General features: G+C 37.4%; 1 protein-coding gene across 1 annotated transcript in view; it reads left to right on the top strand.

Moving 5' to 3' along the window:
• RBL1 (RB transcriptional corepressor like 1) overlaps positions 1-19555 on the top strand; it is a 56364-nt gene that overhangs the window by 28155 nt on the left and 8654 nt on the right. The window contains exons 12-19 of the mRNA XM_040638286.1: positions 261-398; positions 1394-1558; positions 3974-4106; positions 10289-10555; positions 11534-11745; positions 14422-14598; positions 16089-16160; positions 17782-17872. Coding sequence (XP_040494220.1) covers positions 261-398; positions 1394-1558; positions 3974-4106; positions 10289-10555; positions 11534-11745; positions 14422-14598; positions 16089-16160; positions 17782-17872 — 1255 coding nt within the window. The remainder of the gene's footprint in view (positions 1-260; positions 399-1393; positions 1559-3973; positions 4107-10288; positions 10556-11533; positions 11746-14421; positions 14599-16088; positions 16161-17781; positions 17873-19555) is intronic.

Here is a 19555-nt window from a genome sequence, read left to right as displayed (position 1 = left end):
TTTCTCTTGATGGGAATATTGACTATTTTATTATTTCAAAGCAGATTGTTGTATATGCCTAATTTAAATATAAGATCTACCATTGAGCAAGATTATATTTTATAGGAAACTATCAGTTTGAGAACTCAAATTTTTATCTTTAATGATCTGGAATATAATGTACAGAGATTATTTTATCTTGTTTCTATAATCATCTCTATAGAATGGCAAAGGCTGAAACTGCTGAGAAATATTAAACTGTGGTTTTTCTGTTCTACAAGGTTCTTTTAGAGCAGGATATATTTCATCGTTCCTTGATGGCCTGTTGTTTGGAAATCGTGCTCTTTGCCTATAGCTCACCTCGTACTTTCCCCTGGATTATTGAAGTTCTCAATTTACGACCATTTTATTTTTATAAGGTGAGATGAGAGCTACAATAACATTTAATATTACCTAGTGTCCTGATTTCAGACTGATGCCACTAATATACTTATTGGGATGATTTAGTTAATATTTTGTCATCTGTGCTACTTTCAAATAATTGATAGAAAAGTTAATTTGAAGAGTTAAATTTTTATACCTAAAATATACCTAAAGTTATGGAAAATGCAAATCATTGGAAAGTTTATCTATTTGAATTGCTGGCTGAGTGGGATTTAAATATTTTTTTAGTGACTTAGGAAAATTGCTTTTGTATATTTACTTCAATGTTGATGTGTGTTTTCAGATTTTCTCTTAGGAAATAAAGGTAATTTTTTTCAAGAACAGTGTTGTTTTTGACTTTATCTGATAGCAATTCATTTTTATTTGTAACATCCTTTCTTCATTCAAGAAGTTAAATGCCTTTGTTTTTTAACCACATAATGTATTCTCCTTGAAGAAAAACAAGAAATACGTATAAATGTAAATATTAAAAGCATACATTATAATCCTAATTATAAATAATAATCACTTAATGCTTTTGTGTATATACTTACAGACTTTGTTCTAGGATTTACTCTTATTAAAATGGATTTATATAATATAAGCAAAATTCCTTTTAAATACGTTATTCATTCTATTCTTTTGACCTATTGGGAAAAATAGTCTGAGAAGAAGTAGTAAATTCAAAATAGCACTGGACTTGAAACCCAAGACCTGTTTTCTGCTACTATTGGGCTGTTGACCAGTTTCCACCCATCATTGCCTCATTTTTCCCTGTATACAAAAAGACATAAAAAGCAGAAATGTATGTGAAAGTATTTTGAAGATCTTAAAAACTCCTTTATAAATTAAAATATATTAATAAGCCATTGAATCATGTTCAACGATATCATTGGTTCTGTGTCATCGTAAGACCGAAGCTAGTCATACATGCAAGCCTGCTATAGAAATGACTGAGACTACATTACCTTTTCAATTTTCTCTTTACCAGGTTATTGAGGTGGTGATCCGCTCAGAGGAGGGACTTTCCAGGGATATGGTGAAACACCTGAACAGCATCGAAGAACAGATTTTAGAGAGTTTAGCATGGAGTCACGATTCTGCACTATGGGAGGCTCTCCAGGCTTCAGCAAACAAAGTTCCTACCTGTGAAGAAGTGAGTCAGGGCAAGGGTGATAATCATTTAAAAAATAACAGCTATATTGAGATATAAATCACATACCATACAATTCATCTATTGAAAGTATACAATTTAGGGGCACCTGGCTGGCATACTCCATAGAGCATGCAACTCTTGATCTTGGGATAGTGAGTTCGAGCCCACATTGGGTGTGGACATTACCTAAAAATAAAACCAAAACCAACAAAACAAAACAAAACAAGGGCTGCCTGCGTGGCTCAGTCAGTTAAGCATCCAACTCTTAATTTCAGCTCAAGTCATGATCTCAGGGTCGTGCTCAGTGGGGAGTCTGCTTGAGATTCTCTCCTTCTCCCCCCACTTGTATGCTCTCTCTCTCTCTCAAATAAAGAATTTTTTAAAAATACAATTTAGTGTTTAGTATATTCATATATAGGTGCAGTCATCACCTCAACAAGTAACTGTACCCTTTAGCTATCACTTCCTTACCCACCTTCCTCTCCGTAGCTCTAAACAACCAGTAATCTACTTTCTGTCTTTATTGATTTGTCTATTCTGGACATTTCATATATGTGGAATCATATAATATGTGGTCCTTTGTGACTGGCTTCTTTCCTTTTTGTGGCTTAATATTCCATTGCATGGATATATCATTTTGTTCCTCTATTTATTAACTGATAGACATTTGGGTGGTTTCAGCCTTTTGGCTTCTGTGAATAATGTTGCTATGAAAATTCATGCACAAGTTTTGTGTAGACATATGTTCTCATTTTTCTTGGGTATATATCTAGGAATGGAATTGCTGGGTCATGTAGTAACTGTTTAACTCCAGTTTGAGGGAACTGTCAGACTTTTCTCAAAGTGGCTGTACCATTTAACATTCCCACCATCAGTGTATGAAGATCCCAGTTTCTTCACATCCTCTCTAACACCCTTTTTTCCCCCAAACACTCATCTTTTTTATTCTAGCCATTAGTAGGCATGAAGTAATATCTTGTGGTTTCTATTTGCATTTCCCTGATGGCTAATGATGTTCAGTGTCTTTTCATGTTCTTATTGGCCATTTGTATATTTTCTTTGGAGTAATATCTATTCAAATCTATTGCCCATTTTTTAATTGTTTTTTTTTTAATTATTGAATTATAGAAGTCCTTTATATATTGTAGATACAACTCCTTTCTCTGATATGATTTGCAAAACTTTCCTTGGTTGTCTTTTTGACTTTTTTTTTTTTTTAAGATTTTATTTTTAAGTAACCTCTACACCCAGCATGGGGCTCAAACTTAACAACCCTGAGATCAAGAGCTACATGCTCCACCAACTGAGCCAGCTAGGCACCCTCTTGATAAAGTCTTTTGGAATATAGAGCTTTTAATTTTGATGATGTCCTGTTTATCTGGTTTTTTTAATTGATGCTTTTGAAGTCATATCTAAGACCATTAATTTTATCATTTTTAGTTTTTTAAATGTCTATGTAAAAAATTAAACATGTTTCATTAGTAGTAGTTAAAATTGAAAAAAATCAGAAGTTTGTACCTAATACAAGTAACACATTTCAGTTTAGTATCAGGTAAGAAATTGAGTTTTTTGGGGCGCCTGGGTAGCGCAGTCGTTAAGCATCTGCCTTCGGCTCGGGGCGTGATCCCGGCTTTCCGGGATCGAGTCCCACATCGGGCTCCTCCGCTGGGAGCCTGCTTCTTCCTCTCCCACTCCCTTGCTGTGTTCCCTCTCTCGCTGGCTGTCCCTCTGTCAAATAAATAAAATCTTTAAAAAAAAAAAAAGAAAGAAATTGAGTTTTTTCCCCTTTACCTCGGTGTTGCTCTTTTATGACTCTTGTCTTTTCATATTTGCTTTTCTGTGTCTCCTTACACGTCATGAAACCTGGTGAATTTTTCTGTAATTTCAAACTACTGGAAGGACTATCCAAGACCAGAAAGAACTAAAAAGAAGATTATTTCTTGAAATCTCTCTTCCATGCATTTTTTGACTTTTGCAGCAAACTGTGGTTAACTGGGCAATCTTTAGTATTCATCAATATTCCATTGTAGAATCCTTTGGGAAAGTGAAAAAAAGCTCTGAACTTGAAGAAAGAGGATTTGGGTTGAAGCCCTTGCTCTGTTACTTAATAGTAGTGTGTCCTCGGGCAAATTTCATATTTTGAGCCCTGTTTTCTCATCCTTAAGTGGAAATAGATAGTGTCTACCTAATTGGTTTGCTTCTAGAAGTAGTCAGTAAACTTAAGTAGATAAATTATAAGATTAAGTGAGATATATTTAACAACATTAACTATTGAGCACTTCATGCAAGTTCTATTTTGTGAACAAGAAAGAAGTAAATATAACATTTAAAGTAGTTAAGACTTTTTTCTCATTTTCCTGTTACAGGTTTTCATTACTGGGTATATGTAAAGCAAAAGGTTTTTGTTTTTTACAGGTTATATTCCCAAATAACTTTGAAACAGGAAATGGGGGAAATGTACAGGGACATCTTCCCATGATGCCGATGTCTCCTCTAATGCATCCAAGGGTCAAAGAAGTTCGGACTGACAGTGGGAGTCTTCGAAGGGGTAGGTTTAACATGGGGAAAACAATGAACAAAATAACAAAGATAATTTTTTTCAAAGAAAATATCAAGTCTTGCTAATATATTATTATGAAATCTAATTTCTTCATCAGGATTTAAAAGGGGGCTTATAAAAAATAATAAAAAATTAAAGGGGCATCTGGGTGGCTCAATCGGTTGAGCATCTGACTCTTGGTTTAGGCTCAGGTCATGATCTTGGGGTCCTGGGATGGAGCCCCTCATTGAGCTCCATACTCAGCACAGAGTCTTCTTGTCCCTCTTCCTCTACTCCTTCCCCTGCTCATGCTCTCATTCTCTCTCTCTAATAAATAAATGAAACCTTTAAAAAAGAATTTTTTTAAATTAAAAAATAAAAAGGGACTTCTGCCAACACCGTTGTGTGGCCCATTGTATAGTTTCACATATCAAAGTAATAAGATTTCCACTCTGATTTTTTTTTTTCGTTTTTGAGAGAGAGAGAGTGGGGAGGGCAGGGGGAGAGGGAGAGAGAGAACCCCAAGCAGTGCAGAGCTGGATGCAGGGCTCTTTCTCACAGCCCTGTTGCTCTGATTTTTAATATCTATTTTTTAAATTGCCATGTTAATTGTTGTGGAAAGAGTATTTTAGCCTTTTAATAAACACATGCTTTTCTTTTTTTAGGATTTTATTAATGTATTTGGAGGGAGGGCCAGAGGGAGAGAGAGAGAGAATCTCAAGCAGACTCCACACTGAGCCTGGAGCCTGCCACGGGGCTTGATCTCATGACCCTGAGATCATGACCCGAGCCCAAATCAAGAGTGGGGTGCTCAACCAACTGAGCCACCCAGGCACCCAACACACAGCTTTTCCTTTTTTTTTTTTTTTTAAGATTTTATTTATTTATTTGAGAGAGAGCAAGCACAAGCTAGGGGAAGGGGGAGAAGGGCAGAAGGAGAGGGAGAAAAGCAGGCTGCCTGCTGAGCAGGGAGCCTGATGCAGGGCTCAGTCCCAGGAACCTGGGATCATGACCTGAGCCAAAGACAGATGCTTAACCGACTGGGCCACTCAGGCGCCCCCACATACAGCTTTTCTAAATGTTAATGGAAAACTATGTAAATAAGCAAAATGCCTACTTTTCGAATATGACAAAAGTCATATTCTTTTTCTGTCTATGTATGTCTCTGTAGAAGGATAAATATTTGAAGCAGAGGGGCACCTGGGTGGCTCAGTTAGTTGAGCATCCAACTCTTGATCCCAGCTCAGGTCTTGATCTCAGGATTGTGAGTTCAAGCCCTGCACTGGGCTCCACACAGGGCATTGAGCCTATTTTTTAAAAAGTTGCGGGGCACCTGGGTGGCTCAATCAGTTAAGTGTCTGCCTTCGGCTCAGGACATGATCCCAGGGTCCTGGGATCGAGTCCCGCATCGGGGATCCCCGCTCAGCAGAAAGTCCGCTTCTCTCCCTCCTGCCTGCTCATGTTCTCTTTCACTATCTCTGTCTCTCTCAAATAAATAAATAAAATATTTTTTAAAAAATAATAAATAAAATTAAAAATTAAAAAAGTTGCACAGATATGTATATCTGTATTTGAAGCAGAGCAAAAATACTCTTTGGGGTGCTTAAGTTCATCTAATAAGTAACTTATCCATACTCTTAAAATAGTTCCCTTGAGCCTTACTACTAGGAAGATTTTAATGCATTTTTCTTTACTTTCTCTTATGTGTACATCTGATATGTGCATCTTCTGAATTATATGGCTCTTGAATTTTTTTTTTAATCAGTTAAAATCTTTTGATTACATATCCCTGATCTAACCTCTGATGAACAGGTATTCAGGTTTCACATAGCTCTTGATCCTTTTTTGGACTATAATTTTGTGTATTAATGCAGGCACGTGCATAGTCTTTGCTTTACATGTAGTGCAAGATCATAAAAATATGCAAGCTGTGCATAAAAAACAATCTTCATAAGCAATGGAAATGATTAGGATTATTTTATGACCTTTAAGAAATCTTGTCAAAAGTTTTTTAAACCATCATTAGGTAGAGCATGCAACACCTGGTAGAGCATGCGACTCTTTATCTTGGGGTCATGAGTTCAAGCCCCACGTTGGGTGTAGAGATTACTTTTAAAAAGTAATAATTTTAAAAAAACTATCAGTCATTCATATTTAGAAAAATGAAAAGAGGAAAAATATTGACTTAGTGCAGTAAAATTTAAAGCACTGAAAACATTGAGAATGAAAGTGGTTTATTTTTTTAAAAACTTAAAAAGAATAGTTTAAACAGTGGTTGCCACCTCCTTCTCCTTCCTATAGGAGAAGTATTATAAATTATTATAATTTATGGTACTGAATGAGCATCTTTTCTGTGTCTTGGTGAACTGTCACATTCCTTTCTAAGCTTGGATCAGCTTTCAACATTTTATTCTTTGTGCTTTTCAATGCTGTGAAATATCTCTGAGGGTTCCTTAAATGTGAAGTTTTTGTCATTATCATTTCCTGTTGGACATCTTCATCTTTCTCATTTCAACAACTTTCCTCGTTTATTTCAATAAGTTTCATTTTCATGAAGTTCTTCAGGCTGCTTATCTAATCTCTTGAACAGTGGCAGTGTCAGTATTCCAAGTCAGCTGTTCCTTCTGTAACTTTACTGACACTCTATGTTAATATCAGTTACAGCATTATCACTTTAATTTTTCTGTTGCGGTTTCCTCTTTTTTTTTTAAATGGAATGATTCCCTCTCATTTGTCTGTTTTTGTAAAATGTCATGTGGAGTTTTCACTGGGAGACAAAGAGGCAACATAACTATATGCTTTGCTGTGTGCATGAATTGAATAGTAGATGTGCCCTGACCAATCACTAACAGACTTTGGAAGAATTGACATGATTGGTCACTGATCATGATTCACGTCTATTAGTCATATAACAATTTGTGGTCTAAAGGTTGTTTATGCAATTACAGTTAATATAGTATGGCAACTGAAATTTGAAATTTGAACCATTTTGTTAGGGCTTTGTTAATTTAAACTATAGTAACAAATTCGTGCATATTGGAATTACACAAAGTATGAACAGTCTGTGTAAGAATGTGTACATATATTTGTGTATATTTATCTGTGACTATAATTTATATGTATGTATTTTGTGTGTGTGTTTTCAGCCTCACTAGAGATCTGAGAACTAAGATCTTGAATAATGGTCAGGAAAATATGATTCTGTCCAGGTGGTGGGATTTTGAGTGGGTGTTACTTTCTCCATTATAGTTTTTTTGGTATTTTATGAATTTTTTCAGCAAGCTCTCTTTTTAATTGAGATATAATTCACATACCACAAAAGTCACCCCTTTAAAGTATATAGTTCAGTAGTTTTTAGTGTATTCACAAGACTTTACAATTATCACCATTATCTGATTGCAGAACACTTTCATCAGCCCACACACAAAAGAACCCCCCCATACTCAATAGCAATCACTGTCCAGTTCACCCACCCCAACCCCCTGTAACTACCAATCTGCTTTTTATCTCTATGGAGTTGCCTATTCTAGAATTTCATAGAATAAATAGGATCATATAATATGTGGCCTTTGTAATGGCTTCTTTCATTTACCATGTTTTCAAGCTATACTTATGTTGCAGCATATATCAACTCTTCATCTTTATGGCTGAGTAGTATTTCATTGTATAGATACACTATATATTGTTCATTAGTTGATGGACATTTGGATTATTTCCACTTGTTGGCTATTACAAATAATGCTGCTATGAACATATAGGGCATATATTATTTTTATAATTAGAGGAAAAAGTTATTTTCTCTTAAGGATGCAGGCAAGAGAGGGCACCTGGGTGACGCAGTTAAGTATCTGCCTTCAGTTCAGGTCAGGATCCCGGGGTCCTGGAATCAAGCCCCACATCAGGCTCCCTGCTCAGTGGGGAGGTTGCTTCTCCCTCTCCCTCTAACCCTCGCCCCCTCTGTGCTCTCTCGTGCTCTTTCTCAAATAAGTATTTTTAAAAAGATGCAGGCAAGAGAATCAAATGATGGCAAATCCTTAGAAAACAATTAATATTGAGCCTTGACACTGGGGAGAAAAGACAATTTATTAATTTGTATATTTATTAAATTTATTAGTTGTTCACTGTAGCTTTCCCACTGCTGTGCTAGGAAAAGATTATTTGAAGGGGTTTTGCAGCTAACTTCATGGCTATAATATGAATCATCTACTGAAATGTCAGCTTTGACATTCTCCTAGTCAGATTCAAGGGCTGCCTTGGATTTCTTGTGTGTAAGAGATCTAGGTAGACTCCTGTTAAGGGATAATGGGAGTTACGATAGAACTTTATACTTTCTACTGAGGTTGGGAAATCAGAGCTGCTTTCATAAGCCCCAGAATTATGGAGAGATTTTTATTAAACCATGACTATTTCTCCACTCACCTCATTAATACAGAGAGCTGTCAAATTATTGCCAGAAGTCATGTTTATAACTCTTAAGCATGTTTTGTAAATAGATTATATGGCTGTCTAATTATCTGATGAATGTAAAAATAAATAGTGAGATGCTTTCACTTTATTTTTTTAACATTTATTTACTTAAGTCATCTCTACACCCAACGTGGGGCTCGAACTCCAGACCCCAAGATCTAGAGTCCCATGCACCATCAACTGAGCCAGCCAGGTGCCCTTAAATGCTTTCGCTTTAAAAGCGTAGTACACCTGGGGCCCCCCGGGTGGCTCAGTCAGTTAAGCATCTGCCTTTGTGGGGGGAAGAAAAGCATCTGCCTTCAGCTCAGGTCATGATCTCAGGGTCCTGGGATTGAGTCCCATATCAGGCTCCTTGCTCAGCAGAGAGGTTGCTTCTCCCTCTGCCTGCTGCTCCCCCTGCTTGTGCTCTCTCTCTTTCTGGCAAATAAATAAATAAAGTCTTGGAAGGAAGGAAGGAAGGAAGGAAGGGAGGAAGGGAGGAAGGAAGGAAGGAAAAGGAAGGAAGGAAAAGAGAGTGAGAAGGAGGAAGGAGGGAGGAAGGGAAAGGAGAGGAAGGAGAGGAAGGGTAGTATGGGAGGGAGGGAGAGAGAGAGAGAAAGAGAGAGGAAGGAGAGGAAGGGTAGTATATTAGTGCCTGGCTGGCTCATTCGGTGGCGTGTGGGACTCTTGATCTCGGTAATGAGTTCGAGCCCCATGTTCGGTATAGAGATTACCTTTAAAAAGTTTTAAAATAAAAAATAAAGGGGCACCTGGGTGGCTCAGTTAGATAAGCATCTGATTCTTGATTTTGGCTTAGGTCATGATCTCAGGGTCATGAGATCTAGCCCCGCTTCTGCTCTGCACTGGGCTTGGACCCTGCTTGGGATTCTCCCTCTCCCTCTACTGCTGCTCCTCACCCTGCCCCACGTGCACACGCTTACTCACTGGCTTTCTCTCACACGCATGCAAGCTCTCTTTCTCTCTCAAAAAAAATAATAAAAATAAAATAAAAGCATATCATATACATGTAAAGAAACAATAAGTTGGGGAAAGTGAGGAAGAATTATGGGAAAAGATGTAGGGTTGTAAGGGTCTAGGAGAACCTTTGCACTTGGTAGAAAGGGTAAGCTGCTCCTGTGGAAGGATAGCACTGAAGATAGATACAATCTATAATCTTACTTTCCTTTTGATCAACATACTACTGCCAACCCTCAGATTAAGGCAAATTAAACAGAATCGTATCACCTTTACTCATCTTTATCTTTTAGTGGGCTTGTAAAAGATGATTCTGTATCTACTAAGTCAGAAAGCCATAGTACCTTAAACTGCTTGGTATGGGCGTGTGAGAGGAAGGAAACTGAACCAGATCACTGATTTACATTCTTCTCAGATGTTATTTACTAGATAAAATTGGGGGACAGAAGCTCATTGGACTACTTCAATTTAGTGGTCACCTCATTCTACCTCTCAGCTTCTACTTTACCCTTATATGATTTGCTCCTTTAATAGTAGGCAGAGGTTCAAGAAACCAAGAAGATGAGCTATCATAATTTTCACATGTAATGACTTTTTTCATGCCTCTTTCACTAGATTTACATTCCACGAAGACAGAAGCCATGTTATTTACTTCTAAATCTCTAGTGTTTAACATAGTAACTCAATGTGTATTTTTTGAATGAATGAACCTGATTTATTGTTTTGGAATATGTATCAAACTGTTTTAAATTTATGTTTCTCTCTATTAGATATGCAACCATTGTCTCCAATTTCTGTCCATGAACGCTACAGTTCTCCTACTGCAGGGAGTGCTAAGAGAAGACTTTTTGGGGAAGACCCCCCAAAGGAAATGCTTATGGACAGGATTATAACAGAAGGAACAAAATTGAAAATTGCCCCTTCTTCAAGCATTACTGCTGAAAATATATCAATTTCCCCAGGGCAAAGTCTTCTAACTATGGCCACAGCCATAGTCACAGGAACAACGGGACATAAAGTTACAATCCCATTGCACGGTAACATTTTAATGCATTTATTTTATATTTTTTTGAATTAGTTAATAATTTAAGATTTATCTTACGGGATTGGATCACATGGCCTTTTTAATCCAGTTTCTTTTGCACCTATACTATTTTTTTTAACTTATTATTTTAGGGCAGTTTTGGGTTCAAAACAACATTGAGTAGAAGGTACAGAGATTTCCCATACACCCACTGCCACAGACAGTTTCATCACTGTCATCATCCTGCACCAGAATGGTATATTTGTTAAAATTGATGAACCTACGTTGACTCATCATTATCACCTCAAGTCCATAGTTTACATTAGGGTTTGTACATTCTATAGATTTCAACAAATGTTTAATGACACATATCCACCATTATAGTATTGTACAGAATACTTTCACTGCCATAAAAATCCTCTTGTGCTCCACCTTTTGTTTTGTTTTGAACTTACACTGTTTTTTGAATTTTCACATTTTATAAACTTACCACCCTTTATTTTATTTTCTTATGTGAGCTTTACAAATGAGTAACAAGAGTCTTGTTTCTTGGTTAAAAACATTTCCTTAAGAGCTTAAAAGAAAACAATATTGTTTCAGAGCAGAAATAGAAAACAAGAGTGCTATAACCTAGAATTACTATGTTGGGGGCTTACTTCTCCTTTTCTTTTTTTTTTTTTTTTTTTACTTCTCCTTTTCTAACCTATTCCTGTGTTTATACACATAGATAGATAGATAGATAGATAGATAAAAGGAAAGGAAAGGAAAAGGAAAGAAAGGAAAGGGAAGGAAGAGAAAGAAAGAGAGAGAAAAGAGAAAGAAAAAGAAAGAAAGAAAGAAAGAAAGAAAGAAAGAAAAAGAAAAAAGAGAAAGAAAAAGAGAAAAAGAGAAAGAGAAAGAAGGAAAAAGAAAAAGAATAAATGAATTGACAACCTTTCTGGAACACATGCTGCTTATTTCTAAAACTGAAAACTCTTGTTTATATATTTAGGTATCGCAAATGATGCTGGAGAGATCACACTGATACCAATTTCCATGAACACAGCTCAGGAGTCCAAAGTCGAGACCCCTATACCACTTACTGCTCAGTCATTAATTGGTGCTTCTCCAAAACAGACCCATCTGACTAAAGCACAAGAGGCACATCCAACTGGAATAAGCAAACCAAAGAGAACTGGGTCTTTAGCACTGTTTTATAGAAAGGTATGTGATTTTATGGCATCCAGTAGATCTCATTTGGGGTGCCTGACTGTCTCAGTCAGTAGATCATAGGGTTGTAAGTTCAAGCCCCATATTGGGTGTAGAGATTACTTAAAAATAAAATATTTTAAGAGGAGCCTGGGTGGCTCAGTCAGTTAAGTGTCTGCCTTCAGCTCAGGTCATGATCCCAGGGTCCTGGGATTGAGCCCCACATTGGGCTCCTTGCTCGGCCGGGAGCCTGCTTCTCCCTCTGCCTGCTGCTCCCTGTGCTTGTGCGTGAGAGCTTGCTTGTGTGCGCTCTCTCTCTCAAATAAATAAATAAAATCTTTAAAAATATAAATAAATAAATAAATAAATAAATAAATAAATAAAGCCTACTTGATATAGATTAGAAGCTAGAAAAATTTGGAGGCGCCTGGGTGGCGCAGTCGTTAAGCGTCTGCCTTCGGCTCAGGGCGTGATCCCGGTGCTCTGGGATCGAGCTCCACATCAGGCTCCTCCACTAGGAGCCTGCTTCTTCCTCTCCCACTCCCCCTGCTTGTGTTCCCTCTCTCGCTGGCTGTCTCTGTCAAAAAAATAAAATCTTAAAAAAAAAAAGAAGGTAGAAAAATTTTATCCTTAAAGAGAATAGGATGTATGTACCTATAAAGAGCCTAAGTGTCAATGTCAATAGTGAATTCAAAATAACTATTCCCTGAGTAAACTGCAGCTATTATCTATGCTGAATTCAGTGTGATGCTGGTGGTCTGTCCCTGAATAGACTTTTTGTGAATTTTTGTGAAATTTTGTAAGATTTTTTAAATTTATTTATTTGACAGAGAGAGAGACAGCCAGCGAGAGAGGGAACACAAGCAGGGGGAGTGGGAGAGGAAGAAGCAGGCTCCCAGTGGAGCAGGGAGCCCAATGCGGGGCTCAATCCCAGGACCCTGGGATCACACCCTGAGCCGAAGGCAGACGCTTAACGACTGAGCCACTCAGGCGCCCCACTGAGCCACCCGGGAGCCCCTAGAGTGTATTTCTTTAACAGGTTGGATCAACTGTAAAAGATATTTAACAAGTATTATTTAATTACATATTATTTTTAATCTTTTTAACTAGGACTGTATCTTTCATTTTCTATCACAAATAGAAAGTTCTAGCATCTTTCCCACTGCTGTGCTCCAAATGGATTCTGTTTATCTCTTGGCCAGCTGGACCAGAAATAAGGGGATAGGATACAGAAAATGAGTTTGCTATAGCTTACATTTGTTTTTAAACTCTAATTTGTGAATTATTTTCCTGCCGAAGATATAAAGGATGCCTGACTCTTTTTCATTATTTCCCCGAACATTTAAATTTAAAGACTTAGTTCAAACAGAAGAGTGTGATTTAGGAATACTACAGCAGGGTACCAGTTTTTAAAACAGTAAAACAATGTTTCTTGGATGATTGGAAACCATTTTAGAATCTTGCAGGACCTTCCGGTCATTTGCATTAGTGTCAGTTCATATAAAGATTGTAAAAATGAAAGGTTCATGGCATTGAACTGAATTTACTGGGATGTACTTAGAAACAGCAAAAACCAAAAACCTGGTATCTCATTTACTTCAGTATTGCGTTTATGTGCTCGTGAAAACAGTGTACAATCTAGGGGAAGTTTTTTAAATGGTTTTCTTTCTTTCTTTCTTTCTTTAAGATTTTATTTATTTATTTGACAGAGAGCACAGCACACAAGCAGGGGGAACAGCAGAGGGAGAGGGAGAAGCAGGCTCCCTCCTGAGGAAGGAGCCCGATGTGGGGCTCAATCCCAGGACCCTGGGCCGAAGGCAGATGCTTAACCAACTGAGCCACCCAGGCACCCCATGGTTTTGCTTTCTGACTCATTCTTGAAATCAAACATTTTAGCTCTTGATTATCTGACTTTTTTTTTTTTTTTTAAGATTTTAAAGTAATCTCTACACCCAACCTGGGGCTTGAACCCACAACCCCGAGATCAAGAGTTGCCTGCTCCACAGACTGAGCCAGCCAGGCACCTCTATTATCTGACATTTTAGACTTACTAGCAATTTTATCTGAACAAAAAAAGGTGGGGGAGAGATTTCTGAACACTTGAAAAATTATGTATTCATAATGGTCATGATTCAACTAAATCTTGAATTTTAGTGCTTTCTTACTTTACATAGATGACAGCATAAAAGACATCTTTTCCAAAAGAATTTTAAAGATGGTTTTCTAAAGAGAATTTTGTTTTAATCTATAGTCTTCTGGGATGGCTGGGTGGCTCTGTCAGTTAAGCGTCTGCCTTCGGCTCAGGTCATGATCTCAGGGACTTGGAATCAGGTCCCACATCGGACTCCTTGCTCAGCGGGGAGCCTGCTGCTCCCTCTCCCTCTGCCTGCTGCTCCCCCTGCTGCTCCCCCAGTTTGTGCTCACTGTCTTTCTCTCTCTGTCCGGCAAAATAAATAAAATCTTTAAAAAAATTATTTAAAAGAATAATAATAATCTACAGTCTTCTGCCGTAGCAGTGAACCAGTACTATAGAACAGAAATTTTATATAATTTTACATAACTTTATCAACAGCCTAGGTGTTTGTTAATCTTGGCCTGAAAGCCCATGTTCATGGTAAGAGATAAATTAGAGAAATTATTTACTGGTTTGTTTTTTTTTTTTTTGCATCGATGTACTACCTTCCATCTTAGGTCTATCATTTGGCAAGTGTACGCTTACGTGATTTATGTTTAAAACTGGATGTTTCAAATGAGTTACGAAGGAAGATATGGACGTGTTTTGAATTCACTCTAGTTCACTGCCCTGATCTAATGAAAGACAGACATTTGGATCAGCTGCTTCTTTGTGCCTTTTACATCATGGCAAAGGTAATGTATAAGCTAGGGGAAGCTCTTTGTCCTAGTTACCCATTTTTGAAGCATGAAGTGAAAATCTGTTGCACTTGATTGTTATTTTGCCTTAAATGCTATACGCCAACACTTCCCACCATTGTTAATTAATTAGTAAAATCTAGCTACTACAGCTATTCTCTGGACTGCATTTCGTTTTGTAATAATCAGCTTTCCCACATCATAAGAATACATTGGTTATAAAGAAATTGGAAAAGATCTTAGAGACCATTTGTAGTACGTGACTCTTCATATTATTCCTTTGAACAATACCATTTCCACATCCCTGTGATACCTCTCACCTAGTACTTTACAGTAAAATGATCATTATGTTGTAGGCTGGTAACCTAAGCCTAGAGCTGAAAGTAACTTGTCAAAGTTATACAATTAATAAATGGCAACCTAGGATTTCCTATTTCATAATTTAATGAATTCATAATTCATAAAATAGCTTCTATAACATTGCTCTCTAGTGATTTGTTATACCACTTCAGAAGAGCATTTTACATTCTAGTTGCTACAAAGTTGTATGTTTTCAGTCATAAAATAACATACCTTACTTGTTTTTTAAAATTCTGATATATCTGAAACAATCACCTATAATTTTGGTCTGGACCATATTGGCCACCCTGGCAGTCTTGGTAGGTGTACATAGTTAAGACCTAATATTTAAGCTTTTTGAGGCAGAGAACAGGTTTTTGAACTCCTTTTTGACTCCCCTCTCACAATGCCTTTTTAAAATCTCAATACAAAATAAATGTTAATAAATGGTATTAATCATTTGTGTTTTCCAGAGAACTATCAGAGTTCTGGCTTTGCCATTTCTAGCTCATCATTATGGAGAACAGGTTTAGTGCTAATGGACTTTAGTGAAGCAGAGGGAAGGAATAATTTGAGTAATCTTTATAATAACAAATAGGCCAGAAAGAATACCGTTATGGATTACTAATCCATTTTCTTCCTTTTGGCTACCACTGTAACTTTTCTGTCTTAGCATTAGAAACCCTATAATCTGTCCTAAAATGTTAAAAACCTCATCCTGTAATAACTGCTCAGTTTTCTTGTGAATCACCACAAGACATTTTCTGTACTTTCGTATGTAGTTTATTTACTTATAAATAAGTACTTTAAAAGCTAATAACATCAGAGACTGCAGGGTATGCAACAGATCTGAGTTTTCCTGTATCATTCTTTTTGTAAAAAGAAGTGCATTTTCTGTAGAGTTATACCATAGCAATATCAATGCTTTTGATTAATGAAACTATTAGCTGAGTCCCCACAGGCCACAAAGCCTGAACTTTTAAAAGGTAGTAAAAATCATAAATGGTAGTGGTTTTTAGTCATGGACTGCCCTGGGGTTAATGGCTTTCTGCAAGACTGCTCTCAATGCCAACCTATAATTGAAGTTTTTGTTCAGAGCCATTTTTCTTTTAAGAGCAGTTGATAAATGCAGTTTTTGTTTTCCTTAGGTAACGAAAGAAGAAAGAACATTTCAAGAAATAATGAAAAGTTATAGGAATCAGCCCCAGGCTAACAGTCATGTGAGTTAACTTATTTTCTCTGCTGTCCAAAAATAGATTTGTACTGTTTCTCTGTTGACAAGTCATACAAAAGGTAAACTTCTTTTATAGTTTTACTATACTTTAGATTTTTTGGTTTAATGCATACCATTAAACTCTAAAGACAGTTTCAGTAAAAGCCAGGAAATTGGCGGTTTCTGACTTATCCATATATTTGCATATACTTCTCACATGTTCTCCTATTCCATTCGTTCATTTGTTGAATGGGGACATTTGTCACAAAAAATCTGATGAGGGGCACCTGGCTGGTTCAGTCAGTAGAGCCTGTGACTCCTGATCTCAGGGTTGTGAGTTCAAACCCCACAGAGGGCATGGAGCCTACTTTTATTAAAAAAAAAAAAAAACACCTAATGAAAAATAGGTATAATAATAATATTCTCTAACTATATAAGACTTGATTCCCTGATGATTTTTAAATCCGGTGAAATTTGAAGATCTATTAACTTAAGTCCAGCTTCTTTTGCCATCTACTAAGAATCTTAATGTTTTCATCTTTAAATGGATATCAAGCATTTTTGATAATGTTGTTTTATAATAGCCATGGTGAGAATCGTATACAACCTTTCAGTCATGGAAATATAAAATATTAGCCTATTGGCCTGGCACACAGTAAGTATTTAATGACTGCTCTCTCCATATTATTGTTATTACTGTAGCTAAAGAACACAGGATTAGGCTACCTTAAGGCTTTGGCCACTGGTTGCTGTGCTCTAGGGAACAGAATGGCCTCTTTTCTGGCCTTAGTGATCTGCCATCTTAGGAAGAGAGATGTGGCTGCTCAGATAACCCATGCTCAAGTACTGGTAGTCACTCCTCCTTCTAAGGGAGCCCCACATATAGTTTCACTTCTTTATCTAAGCCCCCAAATACAGTGACAGTAATACAGACGTTAGAAGAGCCAGGTACAGGCATTTGTTAAATCCTGTGACAGGCTAAGAGTTTCTGGACCCTTCAGAAAAATACCTCAGGAACAGAGCCTAGAGAGGTCCAGATTATCCCCAAAGATCATTAAGGTGAAGTTAGTGTGGGTCCAAAGTGGACCGAGCCAGAGCTTCCTAAATATCCTTTCAATACCAATATCCATAGGATGACCAGGAATGGATCGTGCCTTTCAGCTGTATGGGACATAGGAAGGAATTTAGGGGAAGGAATGGAAACAGATTTTCCTGTGGCCATCTGAAAGATGGAAATGAGATGGGAGCAGAAGAACAAGCCTTAATGAGATCAAATGATTCTCATGTAAGGAATTAAAAAGGAAGAACAAGCTCAGATATTTGAAGTTGCTTTTATTTAGCAAAACCTTGTCATCGGTGTTTAGTTGCTACTTACTAACTCAAGTCTTCTATTTTGTAAACTCCTACAGTGACATAGTTTAGGTAGTAGGCTTTGCTTCCATATCCCCCTCTACTAAGACATTTGCTGTAATCTGCATTTACCAGGCTAATAACACTTTGCCCTTGATTATCACCCAGACAGACCAATAGCTTTGCACTGGCATCCTGTTTGTTCTTCTTATTTTGGTTTTGCTTAACCTGTGCCTCTTTGTGACTTGGCAGTCCTTTTTTTCCACTCTGACCTATAGGTCTATAGAAGTGTACTGTTGAAAAGTATTCCAAGAGAAGTTGTGGCATACAATAAAAACATAAATGGTGATTTTGAAATGACAGATTGTGGTAAGTTGCCCGATTTAATATTCTATATGTAATATACATTTTTTTTAAATTTTATTTAAATGTCAGAGAGAGAGAGCACACGTACAAGCAGGGGAAGCTGCAGGCAGAGGGAGATGTGGGCTCTCTGCTGAGCAAGGAGCCCAGTGAGGGACTCGATCCCAGGACGCTGGGATCATGATCTGAGCTGAAAGTAGACGCTTAACCAACTGAGCCACCCAGGCGTCCCTGTAATATACCTTTGATTACATTGTACATAATGCAGCGGGTGTCAGGGAACCTGGAGTCAGTGATGTAGATGGGATGGATAATGCATATGTGAATGCATTTGGGAAGAAACAAGTTTGAGATAAATATGGGTGAGGTGCCTCCCTCCAAAGAGGTTATAAATTGAAACCATTAATTTGTCACCTGTTAGTTGTATTTTAGAAGAAGTTTCATAGTCTGCTTACATATATCAGTAAAACACATAAAAGGCTCTTAATAAATTTTTTAAGTAAATCTGAATTACAGGGAAAGTAATCAGTGATCAGTGTCCGTGATCTGCGTGGGGTGACAATTAAGTTAATGAAATAATCTTGTTCATTAATACGTATTCTGCCACCACCAGCAAAGCTGCCACCCTGTTGTTACCATCATGCTAAGATTTGAGGCACTAGTAAATTTTTTTCAAATAAAGGAAAATCAAATGGTGATTATTCATGTCGATAAGTTGTGAAAATGCCTCTTCTGCCAATCTTTTCCTTGTCTCATCTTTCCATTACTTATTTTTTTTTTTAAGATTTTATTTATTCATTTAAGAGAGAGAGAGACTGAGAGAGCACACAAGCAGGGGGAGAAGCAGAGGGAGAGGGAGAAGCAGACTTCTTGCTGCGCCAGCCAGGAGCCTGATGTGCGGCTCAATCCCAGGACCTGGAGATCACGACCTGAACCAAAGGCAGACGCTTAACCATCCTGAGCCACCCAGGCACCCCATCATCTTTCCATTACTTATTGTGTACTACATGTACCATGATTTATTGAATTCCACAATGTGAGACTTTCTTTTTTTTTTTTTTTTTTTAAAGAGAGAGAGTGGAGGAAGGAGCGGAAGAGAGGGACAAGCAGACTCCGCACTGAGCACGGAGCCTGACACAGGGCTCAATCCCAGGACCCTGGGATCATGACCTGAGCCGAAATCAAGAGCTACACACTTAACCAACTGAGCCACCTGGGCACCAGTGTGGGACATTTAGTTTGTTAACCATTATACTTACCTTTGTGAGGAACATCACTGTGGCTTAATCTTTGATCCAAATCCTTAGGATACATTCTTAGAGAAGATTGGCTGAGTCAGAGACTCTTTTAATCACATAAATATCCATGATCATTCTGGTGTTTACTGGGATCTGAACTTTTAAGATCTTACCAAAAAAATTTTTAATAATAATGTCCTAGAAGGGCACCTAGCTGATTCAGTTGGTGGAGCGAGCCACTCTTGATCTTGGGGTTGTAGGTTTGAGCCCCACGTTGGGTGTAGAGATTACTTAAATAAATGAATAAATAAAAACTTTTAAATAAATAAAGGCTTCTAATTTCCCCAACATGGGCCAATTTGAAGCATTAGGCATACATAATAAATGGTCACTATTTTCATCAATAAAACCCATTTCTGGCATTGAATATGCTAATTAGCACAGCATTGGC

The sequence above is a fragment of the Ursus maritimus genome, unplaced genomic scaffold (assembly GCF_017311325.1).
Source record: "Ursus maritimus isolate PB19 unplaced genomic scaffold, ASM1731132v1 scaffold_22, whole genome shotgun sequence".
Taxonomy (NCBI): Eukaryota; Metazoa; Chordata; class Mammalia; order Carnivora; family Ursidae; genus Ursus; species Ursus maritimus.
Note: the sequence above shows the minus strand (reverse complement) of the source record. Positions and strands in the feature narration are given on the sequence as shown.